The following is a 22,284-nucleotide window of genomic DNA, read 5'->3' on the forward strand; positions in this document are numbered from 1 at the left end:
GGCCTAGCTTCCCTCCCCCGACCCCCACCTTTTTCATGCAGGATCTTAGTCTTTCACCAAGGCTGGAGTGCAGTGGTATAGTCACAGCTCACTGCAGCCTCAATCTCCCAGGCTCAAGTGATCTTCCCACCTCAGCCTCCCAAGTAGCTGGGACTGGAGGCAGAGCCACCACACCTACCTAATTTTTTAATTTTTTTCTTTTCTTTTTCTTTTTTTTTTTTTTTTGAGATGGAGTCTGTCTCTGTCACCCAGGCTGGAGTGCAATAGCACAATCTCGGCTCACTGCAAACTCCACCTCCCAGGTTCACGCCATTCTCCTGCCTCAGCCTCCCGAGTAGCTGGGACTACAGGCACCGCCACCTCGCCCGGCTAATTCTTTTTGTATTTTTAGTAGAGACGGAGTTTCACCATGTTAGCCAGGATGGTCTCGATCTCCTGACCTCGTGATCCGCCCGCCTCAGCCTCCCAAAGTGCTGGGATTACAGGCTTGAGCCACCTCGCCCAGCCCCGACACCCTTTCTTATGTTAACTAATTTTTTTTTTTTTTTTTTTTTTTTTTTTTTTTTTGAGACAGCATCTCACTCTATCACCCAGGCTGGAGTGCAGTGGCATGATCTTGGCTCACTGCAACCTCTGCCCCTGGGTTCAAATGATTCTCATGCCTCAGCCTCCAGAGTAGCTGGGATTACAGGCACACACCACCATGCATGGCTAATTTTTCTATTTTTAGTAGAGATGGGGTTTCACTATGTTGCCAGGCTGGTCTCGAACTCCTGATCTCAAGTGATTCGCCCACCTCAGCCTCCCAAAGTGCTGGGATTACAGGTGTGAGCCACTGTGCCCAGCCAAAAAAACTTCTATGTATTAAGTTTTACAATAACATACAAATAAATAAAATTATACCAAAAGTGGTGATGACTATGATGAAAATAAAGCAGGTGAGTTCTAAGAGGGTGCAGAGAGGATGCCTTGGGGGCATGTTTATTGTTCACCTCTCCCTCTGTTTGTTTTCTTGTGCTGCATAACAAATTATTCCAAAACTGAGCAACTTAAAAAAACAACAGAGAGCAGCCGGGCGCGGTGGCTCAAGCCTGTAATCCCAGCACTTTGGGAGGCCGAGGCGGGCGGATCACGAGGTCAGGAGATCGAGACCATCCTGGCTAACACGGTGAAACCCCGTCTCTACTAAAAGAATACAAAAAAACTAGCCGGGCGAGGTGGCGGGCGCCTGTAGTCCCAGCTACTCGGGAGGCTGAGGCAGGAGAATGGCGTAAACCCAGGAGGTGGAGTTTGCAGTGAGCTGAGATCTGGCCACTGCACTCCAGCCTGGGTGACAGAGCAAGACTCCTTCTCAAAAAAAAAAAAAAAACAGAGAGCTGGGTGTGGTTTCACTGGGTCTCCTGCTTTAAGGTTTAGCAAGGATGCGATCAAGACAGAGGCCAGGCTGGGCACAGTGGCTCACGGCTGTAATCGCAGCACTTTCAGAGGCCGAGGCAGGCAGATCACTTGAGGTCATGAGTTCAAGACCAGCTTGGCCAACATGGCAAAACCCTGTCTCTACAAAAACTACAAAGATTAGCTGGGCATGGTGGCTCATGCCTGTTATCCCAGCTACTTGGGAGGCTGAGACAGGAGAATCACTTGGACCCAGGAGGTGGAGGTTGCAGTGAGCCAAGATTGTGCCACCGCACTCCAGCCCGGGGGACAAAGTGAGAGTCCGTCTCAAGAAAAAAAAAAAAAAGGACACAGGCCCGGGCTGGGGTGTCATCTGAAGGCTCAACTGGGGAAGGACCTGCTTCCAAACCTTTGTGGTTGTTGACAGAATTCAGTCCCTCACGGCTGTTGGCCACAAGACACTCAGTTTCTCACCTACACAGACCTTGTCTGCAGCTTGTCTTTGTCCATTTGCTGCTGCTTTCGCAGAACACCACAGATGGGGTAAATTACGCACAGTAGAAGTTTATTTGGGCCACGTGCGGTGGCTGATGCCTATGATCCCAGCATTCTTGGAGGCCGAGGTAAGTGTATCACTTGAGGTCAGGAGTTTGAGACCAACCTGGCCAACATGGTGAAACCCTGTCTCTACTAAAAATACAAAAATTAGCCGGCTGTGGTGGCAGGCGCCTGTAATCCCAGCTGCTCCAGAGGCTGAGGCAGGAGAGTAACTTGAACCCAGGAGGCAGAGGTTGCAGTGAGCCACTCCATCCAGCTTGGGACAACAGAGTGAGGCTCCATCTCAAAAAAATTGGTACAACCCAGCACGCTGAAACCAGCCGGCACATTGTGCGTGCTCACAAATGGGTTGAGTGGGCATCACCCCATTCCCCAGTGAGGAAGCAGGTTCAGGGAGCCCCAGGTTTCACCTCCTCCCTTCCCACACACCACTCTTTCATACACCACTGGAATTTTATTTTTATTTCTTTTTTTTCCCTGGGAAGCTTTGTTCTCTTACCCTGTATCCCAGGGGCAATTCTGCTGTCGGCTCCCAGTTCGCTCCTGGGGATTCCCAGGGCTGAGGGAGTAGAGGGGCAGGCACAGCCATGCATCGGGCTCTGTTCCTCCTGACCAGTGGGGGACTCCTCCCTGCCCTGCCCCACTTCCCAGCGCCCCCTACCTTCACCCTCTGAAGCCTGCCCTTCCCCCATCCCTGCCGACAGTACCCGTTCCCCACCAGCCCGCGTCTGTCATCTTGTCTTCGGGAGCTGTCAGCCTTCGTCTGAGATCTCCTCCATCAACTCCTCTGGGGCTGCCTGGCTGCCGGAGCACATCAGAGGGACGAGGAGGAGGGGTGATGGGAACCCCTTCTGCTGGAGCCTACTGCCACCCCAGCCTGGGCTTACAGGAGAAGAGGGGCCACGCCGTGTGAACTTGGGGCTCCCTGAGCCTGTTTCCTTATCTGGGAATTGGATGACACCACCCACTCGGTCCACAAACGCCCCCGGGGACATCCTCTGTTGCTGCCCCATTTATGGGTAAGGGAGGCTCCAGGGTGAGGGAGGGAAAGGGCCTGGGTTTGAATCTCCAGGCTCCAAGGCCACGCCTTTGGTCATCCGCCCCACTGCAACTCCACTGCAATTGCCTGCATGTCAGACTGGAGTCCTGGACGGGCTGGTTCATGCCTCCCCCATCAGACAGGGGCCTCTAGAAGGAAGGCTCACATGTCGTCTAACAGACTGGGACCTTGTGAGTTAGTTGGGGCCATGCCTCCCGTGTTGGACCGGGGCCCTTGACGTTTACTCCATGCCTCTGCCATCTGACTGGGGACGCTTGAAGTTTGGACTATGCCTCCCTTATCAGACTGGGGACCCTTGAAGGCAGGCCTGTGTCTCCTCCTTTACTCTGGGATGCTTGAAGTCAAGGCTACGTCTCCTGCATTAGACAGGGGGCCTCTGAAGGTTGGACCTGCCTCCCCCATCAGACTGGAGACTCCTGAAGACAGGCTCATGTCTCCTTCATCAGAGTGGGAACCCCTCAAGGTAGGGCCATATCTCTCCCATCAAATGGAAGTTCCTGGCCGGGCGCGGTGGCTCAAGCCTGTAATCCCAGCACTTTGGGAGGCCGAGACGGGTGGATCACGAGGTCAGGGGATCGAGACCATCCTGGCTAACACCGAGAAACCCCGTCTCTACTAAAAAATACAAAAAACTAGCCAGGCGAGGTGGCGGGCGCCTGTAGTCCCAGCTACTCAGGAGGCTGAGGCAGGAGAATGGCGTAAACCCAGGAGGCGGAGCTTGCAGTGAGCTGAGATCCGGCCACTGCACTCCAGCCTGGGCGATAGAGCGAGACTCCATCTAAAAAAAAAAAAAAAAAAAAAAGGAAGTTCCTGAAGTGAGAACCACAACTCCTCCATCAGACCGGGGGCTCCTGTGGACAAGGCCATGTCTCTGTCATCAGACTCTGAGTTACGAAAGGCAAAGCTGGCTGGGCACTGTGGCTCATGCCTATAATCCCAGCACTTTGGGAGGCCAAGGCGAGTGGATCACCTGAGGTCAGGAGTTCAACACCAGCCTGGCCAACATGGTGAAACCCCGTCTCCATTAAAAATACAAAAATTAGCCTTGTGTGGTGGCATGCGTCCTGTAATCCCAGCTACTCAGGAGGCTGAGGCAGGAGAATTACTTGAACCTGGGAGACGGAGGTTGCAGTGAGCCAAGGTCATGCCACTGCACTCCAGCCTGGGTGACAGAGTGAGACTCCGTCTCAAAAAAAAAAAGAAAGAAAGAAAGAAAGAAAGATGGCTGAGTGTGGTGGCTCTCACCTGCAATCCCAAAGTTTTGGGAGGCCGAAGCAGGAGGATCACTTGAGGCCAGGAGTTCAAGACCAGCCTGGGCAACATTGCAAGACCCCAATTCTAGAAAAAAAATTTTTTTTGAGATGGAGTCTCATTCTGTTGCCCAGGCTGGAGTGCAGTGGCATGATCTCGACTCACTGCAACCTCTGCCTCCCACGTTCAAGCAATTCTCCAACCTCAGCCTCCCAAGTTGCTGGGATTACAATGTGCCCGCCACCAAGCCTGGATAATTTTTGTATTTTCAGTAAAGATGGGGTTTCACCATGTTGGCCAGGCTGGTCTCAAACTCCTGACCTCAGGTGATCCACCTGTCTCAGCCTCTGCAAGTGCTGGGATTACAGGTGTGAGCCATCACACCTGGCCCTCTAGAAGAATTTTAAAAATTAAAAAATACAGGCCTGGCCAGGTACGGTGGCTCAAGCCTGTAATCCCAGCACTTTGGGAGTCTGAGGCAGGTGGATCACGAGGTCAAGAGATGGAGACCATCCTGGCCAACATGGTGAAACCCAGTCTCTACTGAAAAACCACTGAATTGTACACTCTAAATGGGTGAATTGTAGGATATGTGAGTTATGTTTTATGGGGTTTTTTTTTTTTTTTTTTTTTGAGATGGAGTCTTACTCTGTTGCCCATGCTGGAGTGCAGTGGTGCAATCTTGGCTTACGGCAACCTCCACCTCCCAAGTTCAAGTGATTCTCCTGCCTCCCAAGTAGCTGGGTTACAGGTGCCCGACACCACACCTGGATAATTTTTGTATTTTTAGTAGAGACAGGGTTTCACCATCTTGGCCAGGCTGGTCTCGAGCTCCTGACTTCAGGCGATCCGCCCACCTTGGCCTCCTAAAGTGCTGGGATTACAGGTGTGAGTCACCGCACCCAGCCAATGTGAATTATATCTTTAAAACAAACAAACAAACAAAAAAACGCAACAAGTCCGTGCACGGTGGCTCACTCCTGTAATCTCAGCACTTTGGGGGGCCAAGGCAGGCGGATCACGAGTCAGGAGTTCAAGAGTAGCCTGGCCAACATGGTGAAACACCATCTCTACTAAAAATATAAAATTTAGCTGGGCGTGGTGGCGGGCACCTGTAATCCCAGCTACTTGGGAGGCTGCAGCAGGAGAATCGCTTGAACCCAGGAGGCAGAGGTTGCCGTGAGCTGAGATCGCACCACTGCACTCCAGCCTGGGCGACAGAGTGGGACTCAACCTCAAAAAAAAAAAAAAGACCGGGCGCGGTGGCTCAAGCCTGTAATCCCAGCACTTTGGGAGGCCGAGACGGGCGGATCACGAGGTCAGGAGATCGAGACCATCCTGGCTAACACGGTGAAACCCCGTCTCTACTAAAAATACAAAAACTAGCTGGGCGTGGTGGCGGGCGCCTGTAGTCCCAGCTACTCGGGAGGCTGAGGCAGGAGAATGGCGGGAACCCGGGAGATGGAGCTTGCAGTGAGCCGAGATTGCGCCACTGCACTCCAGCCTGGGCAACAGAGCGAGACTCCGTCTCAAAAAAAAAAAAAAAAAAAAAAATTTTAAATAAAAAAAAAAAAAAAAGAGCAAGGAAACTAGGCAAAAAGCACCAAAATCAGTGCCTGGCCATAAGTGCTTAACAGGGGTGAGCTGCTATTCTCTCATTTACCAGGTGAGAAAACGGTCTCTGTCATGGACCAGTGTCTGACAGGCTGGGATTCCGGAACCTGGGAGAACCTCCGGAGCATAGTTCCTTGGGCCCCACCCACCCTGGAGGAGCCCGCCATCAGCTGCCTCTCAGACCCAGAATGCTAGGGAAGGAGGGTCCCCGCTCCCCCGCCCACCTCCTTGTTATTACCCACTCAGCGCCCACCTCCTGGTAGCCCTCCCTGGTTCCCTCCTCTCCTGGTAGAAATCCAAAGCTGGTGCGGTGGCTCAGTCCTGTAATCCCAGCACTCTGGGAGGCCAAAGTGCTGGGATTACACTCCCAGCACTTTGGGAGCGGGGAGGATTGCTTGAAGACAGGAGTTCAAGTACAGCCTGGGCAACATAGCGAAACCCCATCTCTATAAAAAAAATTAGCCAGGTGTTGGCCAGGTGCGGTTGCTCATGCCTGTAATCCCAGTACTTCGGGAGGCTGAGGCAGGTGGATCACGAGGTCAGGAGTTCGAGACGAGCCTGACCAACATGGTAAAACTCTATCTCTACTAAAAATACAAAAATTAGCCAGGCATGGTGGTGCATGCCTACTATAATCCCAGCTACTAAGGAGGCTGAGGCAGGAGAATTGCTTGAACCCGGGAGGCGGAGGTTGCAGTGAGCCGAGATCACACCACTGCACTCCAGGCCTGGGCAACAAAGCAAGACTCTGCCCCCCAAAACAAACAAACAAAAAAATTAGCCAGGTGTGGTGGTGTGCACCTGTAATCTTAGCTACTGGGAGGCTGAGATGGGGGGATCGTTTGAGCCCAGGATGTTGAGGCTGCAGTGAGCTGTGACTGCAATGCTACACTCCAGCCTGGGCAACAGAGCGAGACCCCTGTCTCCAAAAAAAAAAAAAAAAAAAAGGAAAAGAAAAGAAAAAGACATCCAAAGCTCATGAGGTTATGTGGCTGATTCAAGGTCACGAGGCAAGGTGACTGGACCCCCAGCCTAGATCTCTGTCTCTTCTACCTCCTCCTCCTGCCTCTCCTGCCAGCCTCTCCCCTCTCCCCTCCTTGGGGTAGGGTGGGGATGCAGCCCCAGGAGAAGCCAGCTCCAAAGCACAGGAAAGTCAAATGCCGTTTGATTCTGGCCCAGGGGCCTCTAATTGCTATTCCTGGCACAGACTGTAATTAGAAGGCCCCTTTCAAATATTTATACCTCAGACATCTAGTTTTATCCGGCAGGGAGACGACTCGGATTTGATGAGATCTGTCAACAGCTCATCCCCGCACCCTGGAATTGCCTTGCGGCTGACAGAAAGCAGGACAATTACCCGCTGTGCTCCCTGGCCGCCCCGTGGGACGCTGCCTTGTCGCTGATCTGAAAGGGTGGGGGGAAGCGGGGGTGACCATGCACTTCAGGAAGGAGGAAGGAGTTCAACAGGTGTGTGTTGGGGAACACAGCCAGTGCAGGGAAGGGGAGGAACAGAAGGGTCTAGACACCTGCATCCTTCAGGGACTTTGCCTTGTTGGCTCCAGGCCTCAGTTTTCCCATCTGGATAATGGAGCTCATCATGGAGAGGAGTTGCAGGACGGATTCCATGAAGACCACTTTGGGAGGCCGAGGCCACTGGATCACCTGAGGTCAGGAGTTCAAGACCAGCCTGGCCAACATGGTGAAACCCCATCTCCACTAAAAGTACAAAAATTAGCTGGGCGTGGTGGTAGAAGCCTGTAATCCCAGCTACTCGGGAGGCTGAGTCAGGAGAATCGGTTGAACCCGGGAGGCGGAGGTTGCAGTGAGCCGAGATCACAACACTGCACTCCAGCCTGGGTGACAGGGCGAGACTCCGTCTCAAAAAAAAAAAAAGAGAGAGACTCCAGTGCCACCCTAGGCCAGGCCCCATGGCAATGTCCAGGCAGAATGAGCTGTGGAGTGGCTCTGAACAAGTCCCTCCCATCTCTGTGCCTCGGTTTCCCCATCCATAAAACGAGGAATCCAGGTGATAACTCAGTCCCTCCTGGAATCCTTCCTAGAGCTGCCTGGGTTTTCCTGTTAGAAACCACATCTTTTTTTTCTTTTCTTTTTTTTTTTTTTTTTTTTTGAGACGGAGTCTCGCTCTGTCGCCCAGGCTGGAGTGCAGTGGCCGGATCTTGGCTCACTGAAAGCTCCGTCTCCCGGGTTAACGCCATTCTCCTGCCTCAGCCTCCCCAGTAGCTGGGACTACAGGTGCCCGCCACCTTGCCCGGCTAGTTTTTTTGTATTTTTTTAGTAGAGACGGGGTTTCACCATGTTAGCCAGGATGGTCTCGATCTCCTGACCTCGTGATCCGCCTGTCTCGGCCTCCCAAAGTGCTGGGATTACAGGCTTGAGCCACCGCACCCGGCAGAAACCACATCTTTCAAATAAGGAAAACCAAGACTCAGGGAGTGACAGACCCTGCCCTCAGCCCTGCCGGGCTGCTAGGAGGGCCCAGTGATAGCAGTGTTAGTTCTGACTGCTGTCTCATCCTCCAACTGTCCCCTCCAAGTTATGACTTGTGCCCAACCGGGGGGCTGGCCACCAGTGGAGAGAATCTGGGGTCCCATCATTCCTGACCACCCCTCACTCCAGTCATTAGGGGCAGCTGGGCAAGCCCCCTTATGGGGAAAGAAAAAAAAATGGTTCTGCACTGGAAAATTGGTCAGTGGCTTCCTTTTCCTCTCCCACCCCCCAAACCTCTCAGTGCCCTCACCCTGAGACAACGGCAGCGGCAGCTGACAACAGGCAGCCAGTTCAGGCCAGGCCCCTCTCACTTCTGCCCCTCTTCCCGCCACCCACCCCCCAGAAGCCACAAAGGGACAGATGCAGAGGACAGGCGCCAGGCACAGATACCATCTCCCTTCCCCAGGCCAGCTGCCCCAAACCCTCCCCCTGCCCGCAATTAGTCCCCTGGGAAGGGAGCGGGGGAACAGAGCAGAGCCCTTTTGGGGGAGGGGAAGCCTGATCCCCACCCTCCCTTCCTTTGCCCCCCTCTTCCTTCTGCTGCGTCAATGTCAATTTCAACCAGTGACCTCTCCACCAATTTCCACACCCCCACTCTGCCGGTCCGTTTCACCGCCAGACATCGGTTCCATTTCGACCCTCAGTGGCGGTCATTCCCACCCCCTCTGCTGGTCAATTTCACCCCTTCTGGCGGTCAAGTCCAGTCCCCCATTTCCCGGGCAATTTCCCCCTCCCCTCCTTCTCCCCCTCCCCTACCCTCCCTCTCTCCCTCCCCAGCAGTGTCACTCCCAGCCGGTCCCCACCTCCCACGCTCCGCGCTCGCTGCGGCCAGTCTCGGGCGTCCGGGTCAGTGTCCAGCTGCCGCGGCCTCGGCCCCGGCGACTCCCGCCCCCAGCCCCCCCTTCCCTCCGCGGGCAGCGGCTCCCTCCCTCCCCAGAACAGCTGAAGGTCTCAGTCACCTCCGAGGGGAGCGCAGGGGGAGGGGAGGGGCGGGGGACGCGGCCGAGGGGAGGCGGGGGAGCCTTGACGCTGCTGCACGGGACGCGGCCCCGGGCTGGTGGGAACCGGGGCGTCCTCCCGCGCTCCCCCCTCCCCAGCGTCCCACCTCCCGGCGGCGGCGGGGAAAGTGTCTCCGAAAGCGTGAAGGGGGATTGGAGGAGGTTTTTATTTCCCTTTGTGCGGGTGGCTGGGGCCGGATCGAGGCGGCCCGGCCGGGGACCGCGGGATTGGGGGCTCCCCGCTGAGCCCAGACGAGCGCGACAAAGGATGCGTCCCGCCGGGGTCACCGTCTCCGCGGCCCAACTTTGCGCGCGGCGCCCGCGCCCCTGGGGAGCCCGCCCGCTGCGCTGAGAACCCAGGCGTCCGGTCTGGGCGAGGGGCCGGGAGCGTCCGCAGGTGGCGCTGGCCCCGATCTCCCGACCCCAGGAAGGGATCCCAGAGCTTCCCGGAGGCGGCGGGCGGCCGAGTTGCTCCAGGGAACCGCGCTGCCCGCGGAAACTCCGCGCGCCTCCGCGGATGCCCCTCGCCCTAGCCCCTAGCGCGCGGCATTCCGGGCTCTGCGGGACGCCCCTTCCCCTGCGGTGCTTCCCAAACCGGGCTAAAGCGGGCTTGTCCTCCCTCCCTCCTCTGTCGCCTCCTTTTCCTCCCCGTCGTTCACCTTTTCCTTGCCTCTATCCATCCAGAACCCCGCCAAAGGGCGCACCTGATCTTTCTCCTCCTTCCCTGCTCTTCCCTTCCTCTCCTCCTCCTCCTCCTCCCTGAGGAAAGGGGCCTGGAGAAGGGCATGTGGGGGCCCCTCTGACAGTGGCCCGATTGGGGTGACAGGCGCCCAAATGGCCAAGTGGCTACGGGACTACCTGAGCTTTGGCGGTCGGAGGCCCCCTCCGCAGCCGCCCACCCCGGACTACACCGAGAGCGACATCCTGCGGGCCTACCGCGCGCAGAAGAACCTGGACTTCGAAGACCCCTATGAGGACGCGGAGAGCCGCTTGGAGCCGGACCCCGCGGGCCCTGGGGACTCCAAGAACCCCGGAGATGCCAAGTACGGCTCTCCCAAGCACCGGCTTATCAAGGTGGAGGCTGCGGATATGGCCAGAGCCAAGGCCCTTCTGGGCGGCCCCGGGGAGGAGGTGCGTGGCTGGGCGGCCCCGGGGGATTGGGTGGCCGGGAGGCTCAGGCTGGGCTCTCTGGATGGTGGAGAGCTTGTTTTATGTGTGATCACAGCGGGGAACCGGAACACCAGACAGACCCTTCCCAGTACCCCAGACCTCCACCTGCTTGGGGAGGTCTGTTATTTTATTTATTTATTTATTTATTTATTTATTTATTTATTTATTTATTTATTTATTTATTTGAGACCGTGTCTCTCTCTGTCATCCAGGCTGGAGTGCAGTGGTGGGATCTCGGCTCATTGCAACCTCCACCTCCTGGGGTTCAAGCGATTCTCCTGCCTCAGCCTCTCCAGTAGCTGGGATTACAGGTGTGCACCACCACACCCAGCTAATTTTTATTATTTTCAGTAGAGACGGGTTTCACAATGCTGGCCAGGCTGGACTCAAACTCCTGACCTCAGTTGATCCTCCTGGCTCTGCCTCCCAAAGTACTGGGATTACAGGTGTGAGTCACTGTGCCCTGGCCGATATCTGTCCCTTTTCAATGCATAATGCTGTTTATCCTCCTGCCTCTCTGACCACCCTGCTTGGTCTCTGGGTCCTCCTCCTCCATGGCCATCCCCCGCGCCGCCCCCCCCCAGCCCCCTCCGCTCAGCACCCCTTCCTCTTCAAACCTGGTGGGATCTTCCTAAAATAGATCTGAGTGAGTTGCTCCCCTGCAGGGCACCTAAACACCCCACCCATGACGCTGCCCTTCCTACCACTATGTTCCCATTTTGTGTAAGTGAAACTGAGGCTCGCAGAATGGCAGTGACTTGCCTAAGGTCTCATGGGGTTCTAGCTTACTAGGATTTGAACTCAGGCCACCAGGTGCAGCAGCTCATGCCTGTAATCCCAGCACTTTGGGAGGTTGAGGTGGGAGGATTGCTTGAGCCCAGGAGTTCGAGACAAGCCCAGGCTAACAGAGTGAGACCTTGTCTCTACAAAAAAAAAAAAAAAAAAAAAATCAAAACATTAGCCAGTTGTGGTGCACACCTGTAGTCCCAGCTACTCAGGAGCCTGAGGCAGGAGGATCGCTTGAGCCTTAGAAGATCAAGCCTGCAGTGAGTCATGATTGCGCCACTGCACTCCAGCCTGGGTGACAGAGCAACACCCTGTCTCAAAAAAACAAAAACAAGCAAACAAAAATAAGCCTGGGTGTGGTGGCTCACATCTGTAATGCCAGCACTTTGGGAGGTGGAGGCAGGTGGATCACCTGAGGTCAGGAGTTTGAGACCAGCATGGCCAACACAGTGAAACCCCGTCTCTACCAAAAATACAAAAATTAGCCGGGTCGCCTATAATCCCAGCTAATCCTGAGGCTGATGCAGGAGAATTACTTGAACCCAGGAGGCAGAAGTTGCAGTGAGCCGATATAGCGCCACTGCACTCCAGCCTGGGTGACAAGAGCAAGACTCCGTCTCAATAAACAAATAAATGAGAAGTAAGACGTTGGTAAGAAGAGCCAGGGACTCGAGGAAATCCGTCAGATGGGATCAAACTCTGCCTCTTTTTTTTTTTTTTTTGAGACGGAGTCTTGCTCTGTCGCCCAGGCTGGAGTGCAGTGGCCGGATCTCAGCTCACTGCAAGCTCCGCCTCCCGGGTTTAAGCCATTCTCCTGCCTCAGCCTCCAAGTAGCTGGGACTACAGGCGCCCGCCACCTCGCCCGGCTAGTTTTTTGTATTTTTTAGTAGAGACGGGGTTTCACCGGGTTAGCCAGGATGGTCTCGATCTCCTGACCTCGTGATCCGCCCGTCTCGGCCTCCCAAAGTGCTGGGATTACAGGCTTGAGCCCCCGCGCCCGGCCCAAACTCTGCCTCTTACTTACCAGCTGTGTGTCCTTGAGCAAAACACTCTTTCTGTGCCCTGGCTTCCTTGTCTGGAAAATGGGGACGGTGTGCTTACTACATGTTGGTATTACAAATCAGCACAGGTAAAACCTTGGCAACAGTGCTGGCACCTGAGAAGCACTGAAGTGGGCGAAGGAGGGAGGCAGGTATCTGTGCTGGGGAAATGGGATCAAAATAGAGGGAGACGTGGGAAGCTGTCATCTGTCTGCAAGCACTTTTGGGTAACAGACTCCCTCTCCAACCCCCAAAAAGAACTCTTGGAGAGTTCTTTTTGTGCGGTGGCTCTTGCCTGTAATCCCAGCACTTTGGGAGGCTGAAGCGGGCAGTTTATCTGAGGTTGGGAGCTCGAGACCAGCCTGGCCAACATGGTGAAACCCCATCTCTACTAAAAATACAAAAATTAACCAGGTGTGGTGGCAGGCGCCTGTAATCCCAGCTACTTGGGAGACTGAGGCAGGAGAATCGCTTGATCCCGGGGGTCAGAGGTTGTAGTGAGCTGAGATCACACTACTGCACTCCAGCCTGGGCAAGGGAGAAGACTCCATCTCTAAATTAATTAATTAATTAATTACGGCCAGGTGCAGTGGCTCAAGCCTGTAATCCCAGCACTTTGTGAGGCTGAGGCAGGCGGATCACGAGGTCAGGAGATCGAGACCATCCTGGCTAACACAGTGAAACTCCGTCTCTACTAAAAATACAAAAAATTAGCCAGGCGTGGTGGTGGGCGCCTGTAGTCCCAGCTACTCGGGAGGCTGAGGCAGGGGAATGGAGTGAACCCGGGAGGCGGAGCTTGCAGTGAGCTGTGGTCGCGCCACTGCACTCCAATCTGGGTGACAGAGCGAGACTCCGTCTCGAAAAATAAATAAATAAATAAAATAAAAATTAATTAATTAAAAATAAAAACTCGGCGGGGCGCGGTGGCTCACGCCTGTAATCCCAACATTTGGGGAGGCCGAGGCAGGCAGATCATGAGGTCAGGAGATCGAGACCATCCTGGCTAATACGGTGGAACCCCATCTCTACTAAAAATACAAAAAGTTAGCCGGGCGTGGTGGCGGAAGCCTGTAGTCCCAGCTACTCGGGAGGCTGAGGCAGGAGAATGGCGTGAACCTGGGAGGCGGAGCTTGCAGTGAGCCGAGATCGCGCCACTGCACTCCAGCCTGGGCGACAGAGCGAGACTCCATCTCAAAAAATAATAATAAATTAATTAATAAAAATAAAAAATAAATAAAAACTCTTGGAGAGGTGTCAGAGGGCCCTGCAAGCAGGCAAAAGGTGCAGCATCACTTAGCAGGGATGCCCCTCTGAATCCTTGTCGTCTCGCCTTCCTTCTCTCCACAGCTGGAAGCCGACACTGAGTATTCAGACCCCTTTGATGCTCAGCCTCATCCTGCACCCCCGGATGATGGGTACATGGAGCCCTACGACGCCCAACGGGTCATGAGTGGTGAGTGGGCAGGGCTTGGGAGAAGGTGACAGGGTCCCAGATGGGAGCAGGAGCTGAACAGTATCCTCGACCTCCTAGAACTGCCCGGCAGAGGGGTACAACTCTATGACACCCCTTATGAGGAACAGGACCCAGAGACAGCAGATGGACCCCCTTCTGGGCAGAAGCCTCGGCAGAGCCGGATGCCCCAGGAGGATGAACGGCCAGCAGATGAGTATGATCAGCCCTGGGAGTGGAAGAAAGACCACATCTCCAGGGCTTTTGCAGGTGCTTCTCAGACCCACACTCTGACACCTGAATGCCCCATCCCTGCATTTCCTCATCCGTCATGTCTCCTGTTTCAGTTTACAAAGTAGAGTCCAATCGGTCAGGCGTGGTGGCTCACACCTGTAATCCCAGCACTTTGGGAGGCCAAGGCAGGTGGATCACGAAGTCAGGAGATCGAGACCATCCTGGCTAACACGGTGAAACCCTGTCTCTACTAAAAAATACCAAAAAAAAAAAAAAAAAAAAAAAATTAGCCGGGCGTAGTGGTGGGTTCTTGTAGTCCCAGCTACTTGGGAGGCTGAGACACAATAATGGCATGAACCCAGGAGGCAGAGCTTGCAGTGAGCCGAGATCGCGCCGCTGCACGCCAGCCTGGGGACAGGGCAAGACTCTGTCTCAGGGGGGAAAAAAAAAAAAAGTAGAGTCCAATCGCCACTTTGGTAGTTTATTTATTCTCACTAGAGTGTGAATGACTGATAGTCCTAAACTCTTTCTTCCAAGACAACCTCCATCTTCCTTGGAAATGCAAACACTTTTTAGAGTGGAATGGAATCTACTTATCCTGCTCAGTGTTGTGTGGGGAGGGGAATATGGCTTGCTTTTGGAATAGGATGTGGGGGTGGCAGGGGCAGCGTTTCTTACTAGCTGCTAGTAAACTACAGGTTAATTTCCAGCTGAATTGGATGAGCTTGAACAAGCCTCTGAACCTTAATTTTCTCTTCTGTAAAAGAGATAATGATAAAATCAGCTTTAAAAAATAAAATAGTTGCTGGGCACGGTGGCTCATGTCTATAATCCCAGCACGTTGGGAGGCCGAGACGGGTGGATCATTTGAGGTCAGGAGTTCGAGACCAGCCTGACCAACATGGAGAAACCTCCGTCTCTACTAAAAATACAAAATTACCCGGGCGTGGTGGCACATGCCTGTAATCCCAGCTACTCAGGAGGCTGAGGCAGGAGAATTGCTTGAACCCGGGAGGCAGAGGTTGCGGTGAGTCAAGATTGCGCCACTGCACTCCAGCCTGGGCAACAAGAGCAAAACTTTGTCATAGCATAGCATAGCATAGCGTAGCATAGCATAGCATAGCATAGCATAGAATTTGGACCAGATTCCAGTTGTGCAAACAAGACTTTGCCCCCAAAGTTTTTTTTTGTTTGTTTGTTTGTTTTTTTTTTTTTTTTTTGAGACGGAGTCTCGCTCTGTCGCCCGGGCTGGAGTGCAGTGGCCGGATCTCAGCTCATTGCAAGCTCCGCCTCCCGGGTTCACGCCATTCTCCTGCCTCAGCCTCTCGAGTAGCTGGGACTACAGGCGCCCGCCACCTCGCCCGGCTAGTTTTTTTGTATTTTTTTAGTAGAGACGGGGTTTCACCATGTTAGCCAGGATGGTCTCGATCTCCTGACCTCGTGATCCGCCCGTCTCGGCCTCCCAAAGTGCTGGGATTACAGGCTTGAGCCACCGCGCCCGGCGACCGCAAAGTTTTATACTGGGAGGGTATTTAGAGCTCAGTGCCTTGGTCCACCTGTCTGTAGATTGGGGGTGATTTTGCAGTTTTAGGACTTGGCTCCTGTCTGGGCTGAACCGAGAAGGAATTTAGGAAGCAAGGCTCCCCTTTGGAAATTTCTAACCCACCCCCTCTAGCCACGCCCCTTGTGCTCCTTGCCACCAGATTTATAAATGACCACACCTGTTTCTTCTGAAGGCCAATAGGTTGCACCTGTGGGCGATCCAGCCCCTGCCTTAAGCCCAGCCCCTGGGCTCTGATAGGTTGTCCCAAGCTCCCTCTGTCTTCCTACTGAGATTCCATTGGCTTGCCCCTGCCCCGCCCCCCCAAGATAGGCTGGACTTAACCCTTTCCTCTCTAAATCGCCCTTCCAGTGCAGTTTGACAGTCCAGAGTGGGAGAGGACTCCAGGCTCAGCCAAGGAACTCCGGAGACCCCCATCCAGAAGCCCCCAGCCTGCGGAGCGTGTGGACCCAGCCCTGCCCCTGGAGAAACAGCCGTGAGTGGGGAAGCTGAAGGTGGAGGAGCCCCGTTGAACGTATCTGCAGACTCCAATGTATCAGGCAGAAGTTTTTTCGTTTTCCCAGATTAGAGGAACTGGGAGAACTTAGATTCATTCATCCACTTATTTCGTTTCTTCAGCTAATCTTTACTGGGCGCCAGAGCCTGCTGTGTGCCAGGCACCCAGGTAGACACAAAACAATCTGATGGGGTCCCTTTCCCTCTGGTATCAAGTTCTGGTTTCAAATCCCTTCTCTCCCCTCCTGGCTGTGTAGCCTGGGGCAAGTCACTTAACCTCTCTGAGCCTCAGGTTCCAACAGAAAAGGGAATTTCCCTCCTTAACCTGAGTGGGGTTTACAGCCTCAGAGCCAAGAGACAGAAATCATTCTCAGCCAGAAGTTCTTGGTTCCTGGGATGGAACCAGGGGGCGCAGCATTTTGGTGGGCTCGCAACTCCGTACTGGGGTCGCACATCAGCTGGGAGACGCTGACTGTGTGTCTTTCCAGCCTGGGAGGTCCTTGAGGGACTGCCCAAGTCCCCGGAATCCAGGCCATATTATCTTTTTTTTTTTTTTTTTTTTTTTTGAGACGGAGTCTCACTCTGTCGCCCGGGCTGGAGTGCAGTGGCCGGATCTCAGCTCACTGCAAGCTCCGCCTCCCGGGTTCACGCCATTCTCCTGCCTCAGCCTCCCAAGTAGCTGGGACTACAGGCGCCCGCCACCTCGCCTGGCTAGTTTTTTGTATTTTTTAGTAGAGACGGGGTTTCACCGTGTTCGCCAGGATGGTCTCGATCTCCTGGCCTCGTGATCCGCCCGTCTCGGCCTCCCAAAGTGCTGGGATTACAGGCTTGAGCTACCGCGCCCGGCCCAGGCCATATTATCACAGTCACGCCTAAATCTCTTCGGTGGGCCATACAGAACTGGCTATTTAACTCTGAGGCCTAGGGAGTGAAGACTGTTCTCTTTTTCTCTTTCTCTTCCTCCCTTGCTCCCTCCCTCCCTCCACGAGTCTTGCTCCGTCGCCCAGGCTGGAGCACAGTGATGCCATCTCAGCTCACTGCAACCTCCGCCTCCCAGGTTCAAGTGATTCTCCTGCCTCAGCCTCCAGAGTAGCTGGGACTACAGGCCTGCACAACCACGCCCGGCTAATTTTTGTGTTTTCAGTAGAGACAGGGTTTCAGTATGTTGGCCACTGGTCTAGAACTCCTGATCTCGTGATCTGTCCACCTCAGCCTCCCAAAGTGCTGGGATTACAGGTGTGAGCTACTGCGCCCGGCCCTTCCCTCTTCCTTCTTTTCTCTTCTCTCCTCTCCTCTCCTCTTTTCTCTCTTCTCTTTTCTCTTTTTATTTTTGACAGAGTTTCGCTCTTGTCGCCCAGGCTGGAGTGCAATGGCACATTTCATCTGGCTGCAATCTCCGCCTCCCCAGTTCAAGCAATTCTCTTGCCTCAGCCTCCCAAATAGCTGGAAATACAGGCTCCTGACACCACACTTGGCTAATTTTTGTATTTTTAGTAGAGATGGAGTTTCACCATGTTAGCCAGGCTGGTCTCAAACTCCTGACCTCAGGTGATGTGCCTGCCTTGGTCTTCCAAAGTGTCGGGATGACAGACATGAGCCACTGCCCTTTCTTTCTTCTTTCCTCTCCTTCCTTCCTCTCCTTCCTTCCTTCCGTCCTTCCGTCCTTCCCTCCTTCCCTCCATTCTTCCTTTCCTTTCCTTTCCTTCTCTTTCTTTCTCTTTCTCTTTCTCTTCTCTTTCTCTTCTCTTTCTCTTTCTCTTTCCCTCTCCCTCTCTCTCTCTCTCTCTTTCTCTCCTTCTTTCAGACAGGGTCTCGCTCTGTTGCCCAGGCTGAAGTGTAGTGGCACAATCATAGCTCACTGTACCCCTGAACTCCTGGGATCAAGCCATCCTCCTGCCTTCGCCTCCTCCATGAGACCACAGGCACGCCATATGTGCTTATTCTCTTTTCAGATTTCTTTCATTATGAACAACAGCAAAGGCTCTGGAGCTTCTCTGTCTTTGATACCTTGCTTGCAACTGCAGACCCCTTTGTGAGCACATTGAAGCAAAACATGAGGCTGGGCGCGGGGGTTCACGCCTGTAGTCCCAGCGCTTTGGGAGGCCGAGGTGGGCAGATCATGAGGTCAAGAGATCGAGACCATCCTGGCCAACATGGTGAAACTCCAACTCTACTGAAAATACAAAAATTAGCTCTGCATGGTGGTGCATACCTGTAATCCCAGCTACTCAGGAGGCTGAGGCAGGAGAATCTCTTGAATCCAGGAGGTGGAGGTTGCAGTGACCTGAGATCACGCCACTGTACTCCAGCCTGGTGACAGAGAGAGACTCCCTCTCAAAACAAAACAAAATAAAAAAACATTAAGAAAGGGGCTGGGTGCTGTGGCTCATGCTTGTAATCCCAGCACTTTGGGAGGCCGAAGCAGGCAGATAACCTGGAGTCAAGAGTTCGAGACCAGCCTGGCCAATATGGTAAAACCCTGTCTCTACTAAAAATAGAAAAAAATTAGCCAGGTGTGGTGGCGGGCGCCTGTACTCCCCGCTACTCAGGAGGCTGAGGCATGAGAATAACTTCAATCTGGGTGGCGGAGGTTGCAGTGAACCAAGATCGTGCCACTGCACTCTAGCCTGAGAGACAGAGTGAGACTCCGTCTCAAAAGAAAAAAGAAAGGGACAGGCGGGTGAGGTACAAGATGAAGCACCGCTTTTGTGAAAGTGATTGAAGTTGACAAGGACACGAGGGAGGCTGTGAAGATCAATGTCAGGTATACTATAACCAGGGCTGCTCTTGAAAAATCCAAGGGGATGGGCCAGGCGCGGTGGCTCAAACCTGTAATCCCAGTACCTTGGGAGGCCGAGGAGGGCAGACAACCTGAGGTCAGGAGTTCCAGACCAGCCTGGCTGACATGGTGAAACCCCATCTCTACTAAAAATACAAAACTTAGCCGGGTGTGGTGCTGTGCACCTGTAGTTCCAGCTACTTGGGAGGCTGAGGCAGGAAAACTGCTTGAACCCGGGAGGTGGAGGTTGTGGTGAGCCAAAATTGCACCACTGCACTCCAGCCTGGCAACAGAGCAAGACTCTGTCTGAAAATAAATAAATAAATAAAAAGAAAAATCCAAGGGAATTTTCCTTCTTCATTTGCCGGGAGGCCACAAGCCCACACACAAGCTGTGCATGGACCCAACTGATCTCAGAGTGGGTTTTGTTTGTTTGTTTGTTTGTTTGTTTGTTTGTTTGTTTGTTTGTTTTGAGACAGAGTCTCACTCTGTTGCCCAGACTGGAGTGCAGTGGCTGGATCTCAGCTCACTGCAACTTCCACCTCCCCGGTTCAAGCCGTTCCCCTAACTCAACCTCCCGAGTAGCTGGGATTTCAGGCACCCACCACCACGCTCAGCTAATTTTTTTGTATTTTTAGTAGAGACGGGGTTTCACCATGTTGGCGAGACTGATTTCCAACTCCTGACCTCCGGCAATCCGCCCACCTCGGCCTCCCCAAGTGCTGGGATGACAGGGCCCCAGAGTGTGTTTGAAGGGGGACAGTCCTTGATGAGACATCTGTCTGCACTCCATAGGTGGTTTCATGGCCCCCTGAACAGGGCGGATGCAGAGAGCCTCCTGTCCCTCTGCAAGGAAGGCAGCTACCTAGTGCGGTTCAGCGAGACCAGCCCCCAGGACTGCTCCTTGTCTCTCAGGTGAGACCTCAGCCTCACAGGGATTGCGTGGGTCACAGGATTGTATGAGTCACCCTTTTGGGTTAATTCAGAGGGAACGGGAGGGTGTGGCTCCAGCAGCCATTGGGAAGGGCTTCCAGGTCAGTGGGTGGGACTTCTAGGAGAAGGGGTGGGACTTCCGGGGAGGCCATTACCTGGTTGCAAATTGAGGATGAGCTCCCCATCACTGGAGGTATACAAGAAGATGGAGTGGAAGGCACAGAGGAGGTCCAGGCCTCAGGTAAGACGAGGAACTAGGTGCACAAGATTCCTTTGGACTCCCCTTGTCCAAAAATGGAGGTATATCAATTTGTGTCTGTCTGAAGCCAAAATTTCAGGGTGTGCCTGTAAGCGTTTTAAGTTGAGACCCTGTTTGTATGCACTTCCGTCCCTAAAATTCTGTCTAATTATAAACCTAAGATTCTGCTAGGTGTCTGAGTGCAAGATCTAAAAGCACAAGATTGGAGCTGGGCACGGTAGTTCATGCCTGTAAACCCAGCACTTTGGAAGGCCGAGGAGGGCGGATCACTTGAGGTCAGGAGTTCGAGACCAGCCTGGCCAACATGGTGAAACCCCTTCTCTCCTAAAAATACAAAAATTAGTCGGGCATAGTGGTGCATACCTGTAATTCCAGCCACGTCGGAGGCTGAGGCAGGAGAATTGCTTGAACTCGGGAGATGGAAGACTACAGGCACACACCACCACGCTCGGCTAATTTTTGTATTCTTAGTACAGACAGGGTTTTGCCATGTTGGCCAGGCTGGTCTCAAACTCCCACCCTCAAGCAATCTGCCTGACTCGGCCACCCAAAGTGCTGGGATTACAGGTGTGGGTCACTGTACCTGGCCTCTTCCTATTATTATTTTTATTATTATTATTATTATTTGAGATGGAGTCTCACTCTGTCACCCAGGCTGGGGTGCAGTGGCACAATATCAGCTCACTGCAGTCTCTGCCTCCCAGGTTCAAGGGATTCTCATGCCTCAGCCTCCGGAGTAGCTTGGACTGCAGGTTCCTGCCACCATGCCTGGCTAATTTTTGTATTTTTAGTGGAGACGGGGTTTCAGCATGTTGGCCAGGCTGGTCTTGAACTCCTGACCTCAAGTGATCCACCTGACTTGGCCTCCCAAAGTGCTGCGATTACAGGCATGAGCCACCGTGCCCGCCTAATTTTTTAATGTTTTTCTGTGCAGATGGGGTCTCACTCTGTTGCCCAGGCTGGTCTCTAACTCCTGGCCTGGAGCAATCCTACAGCCTCAGCCTCCCACATCACTGGGATTACAGGTGTGAGCAACTATTCCAGCCACCACACTGCTGTTTACCAGAGACTGGAGATGCACGAGCACCTGGCCCTTGGCAGTGTGGGAGGTGGCTTTGGGGATGGTGGCTTTCTGGGTGGGCCCAGGGTACTAGGAGTCCCTTTCTCCCTCATCACCCAGGAGCAGCCAGGGCTTCCTGCATCTGAAGTTCGCACGGACCCGAGAGAACCAGGTGGTGCTGGGCCAACACAGCGGGCCCTTCCCCAGCGTGCCCGAACTCGTCCTCCACTATAGTTCACGCCCACTGCCGGTGCAGGGCGCCGAGCATCTGGCTCTGCTCTACCCCGTGGTCATGCAGACCCCCTGACAGTGACCCTCGGCCCCCTTTTGAGTCCTCAGGCCCAGAATTGTATCCCAAAGCCTTCTCATGGCCTAGAAAATAAAGAAGTTATTATTTGTGTTAGTTTCCTTTCTGGGCTGCAGAGGGAAGTGGGATCACTGACTCCCAGCGGGAAAGCCCTAAGCAGCCCCGGAAAGGGGGACGATGGGGTAATTGAAACCCTGGATGAGGCCGGGCGTGGTGGCTCACGCCTGTAATCCCAGCACTTTGGGAGGTTGAGGCAGGCAGATCACCTAAGGTTGGGAGTTCGAGACCACCCTGACCAACACGGAGAAACCCCGTCTCTACTAAAAATACAAGATTAACTGGGCGTGGTGGCGCGTGGTAGTAGCTCTAATCCCAGCTACTCGGGAGGCTGAGGCAGGAGAATCGTTTGAACCCAGGAGGCGCAGATTGCAGTGGGCTGAGATCGCACCATTGCACTCCGGCCTGGGGAACAAGAGCGAAACTCCGTCTCAAAAAACAAAGCAAAACAAACGAGAGAAAACCTCGAGGCCTCAAGGGCCACGCACATCCCCAGCTCTTTGTTTTGGGAGCAGAGTTGGGACTGGAACCTGAATCTCCCATAGGGAGAGACCAGAACTCAGAGAGCAAGAGACAGAGCAGTGTGGAGCAGATGAAAACCGCACTCCTTAGAAACCGACAGACACAAAGATGGAGAAACTGAGGGGGGCCAGGCTCTCGGGCCAGCCCCGCTCCCTCCTCCCGGCAGCAGTGGCTTGATCTGCAGAAAGGACATCTGTCCCCATGGAAACAGCAGAAGTAGGGGAGGGGAGCTGGGCCTAGCTGGTGT

At 53.9% G+C, this 22,284-nt stretch overlaps 1 protein-coding gene across 1 annotated transcript; it reads left to right on the forward strand.

Moving 5' to 3' along the window:
- Positions 1-8,291: 8,291 nt before the first annotated feature.
- Positions 8,292-21,548, forward strand: SHD (Src homology 2 domain containing transforming protein D). The gene is made up of 6 exons (XM_010367257.2): positions 8,292-10,515; positions 13,728-13,833; positions 13,912-14,100; positions 15,977-16,100; positions 19,695-19,814; positions 21,272-21,548. The coding sequence occupies exons 1-6, from the start codon at positions 10,219-10,221 to the stop codon at positions 21,456-21,458; spliced, it is 1,023 nt and encodes a 340-aa protein (XP_010365559.1). The 5' UTR covers positions 8,292-10,218; the 3' UTR covers positions 21,459-21,548.
- Positions 21,549-22,284: the final 736 nt, after the last annotated feature.

Source organism: Rhinopithecus roxellana, chromosome 8, assembly GCF_007565055.1.
Source record: "Rhinopithecus roxellana isolate Shanxi Qingling chromosome 8, ASM756505v1, whole genome shotgun sequence".
Classification (NCBI taxonomy): domain Eukaryota; kingdom Metazoa; phylum Chordata; class Mammalia; order Primates; family Cercopithecidae; genus Rhinopithecus; species Rhinopithecus roxellana.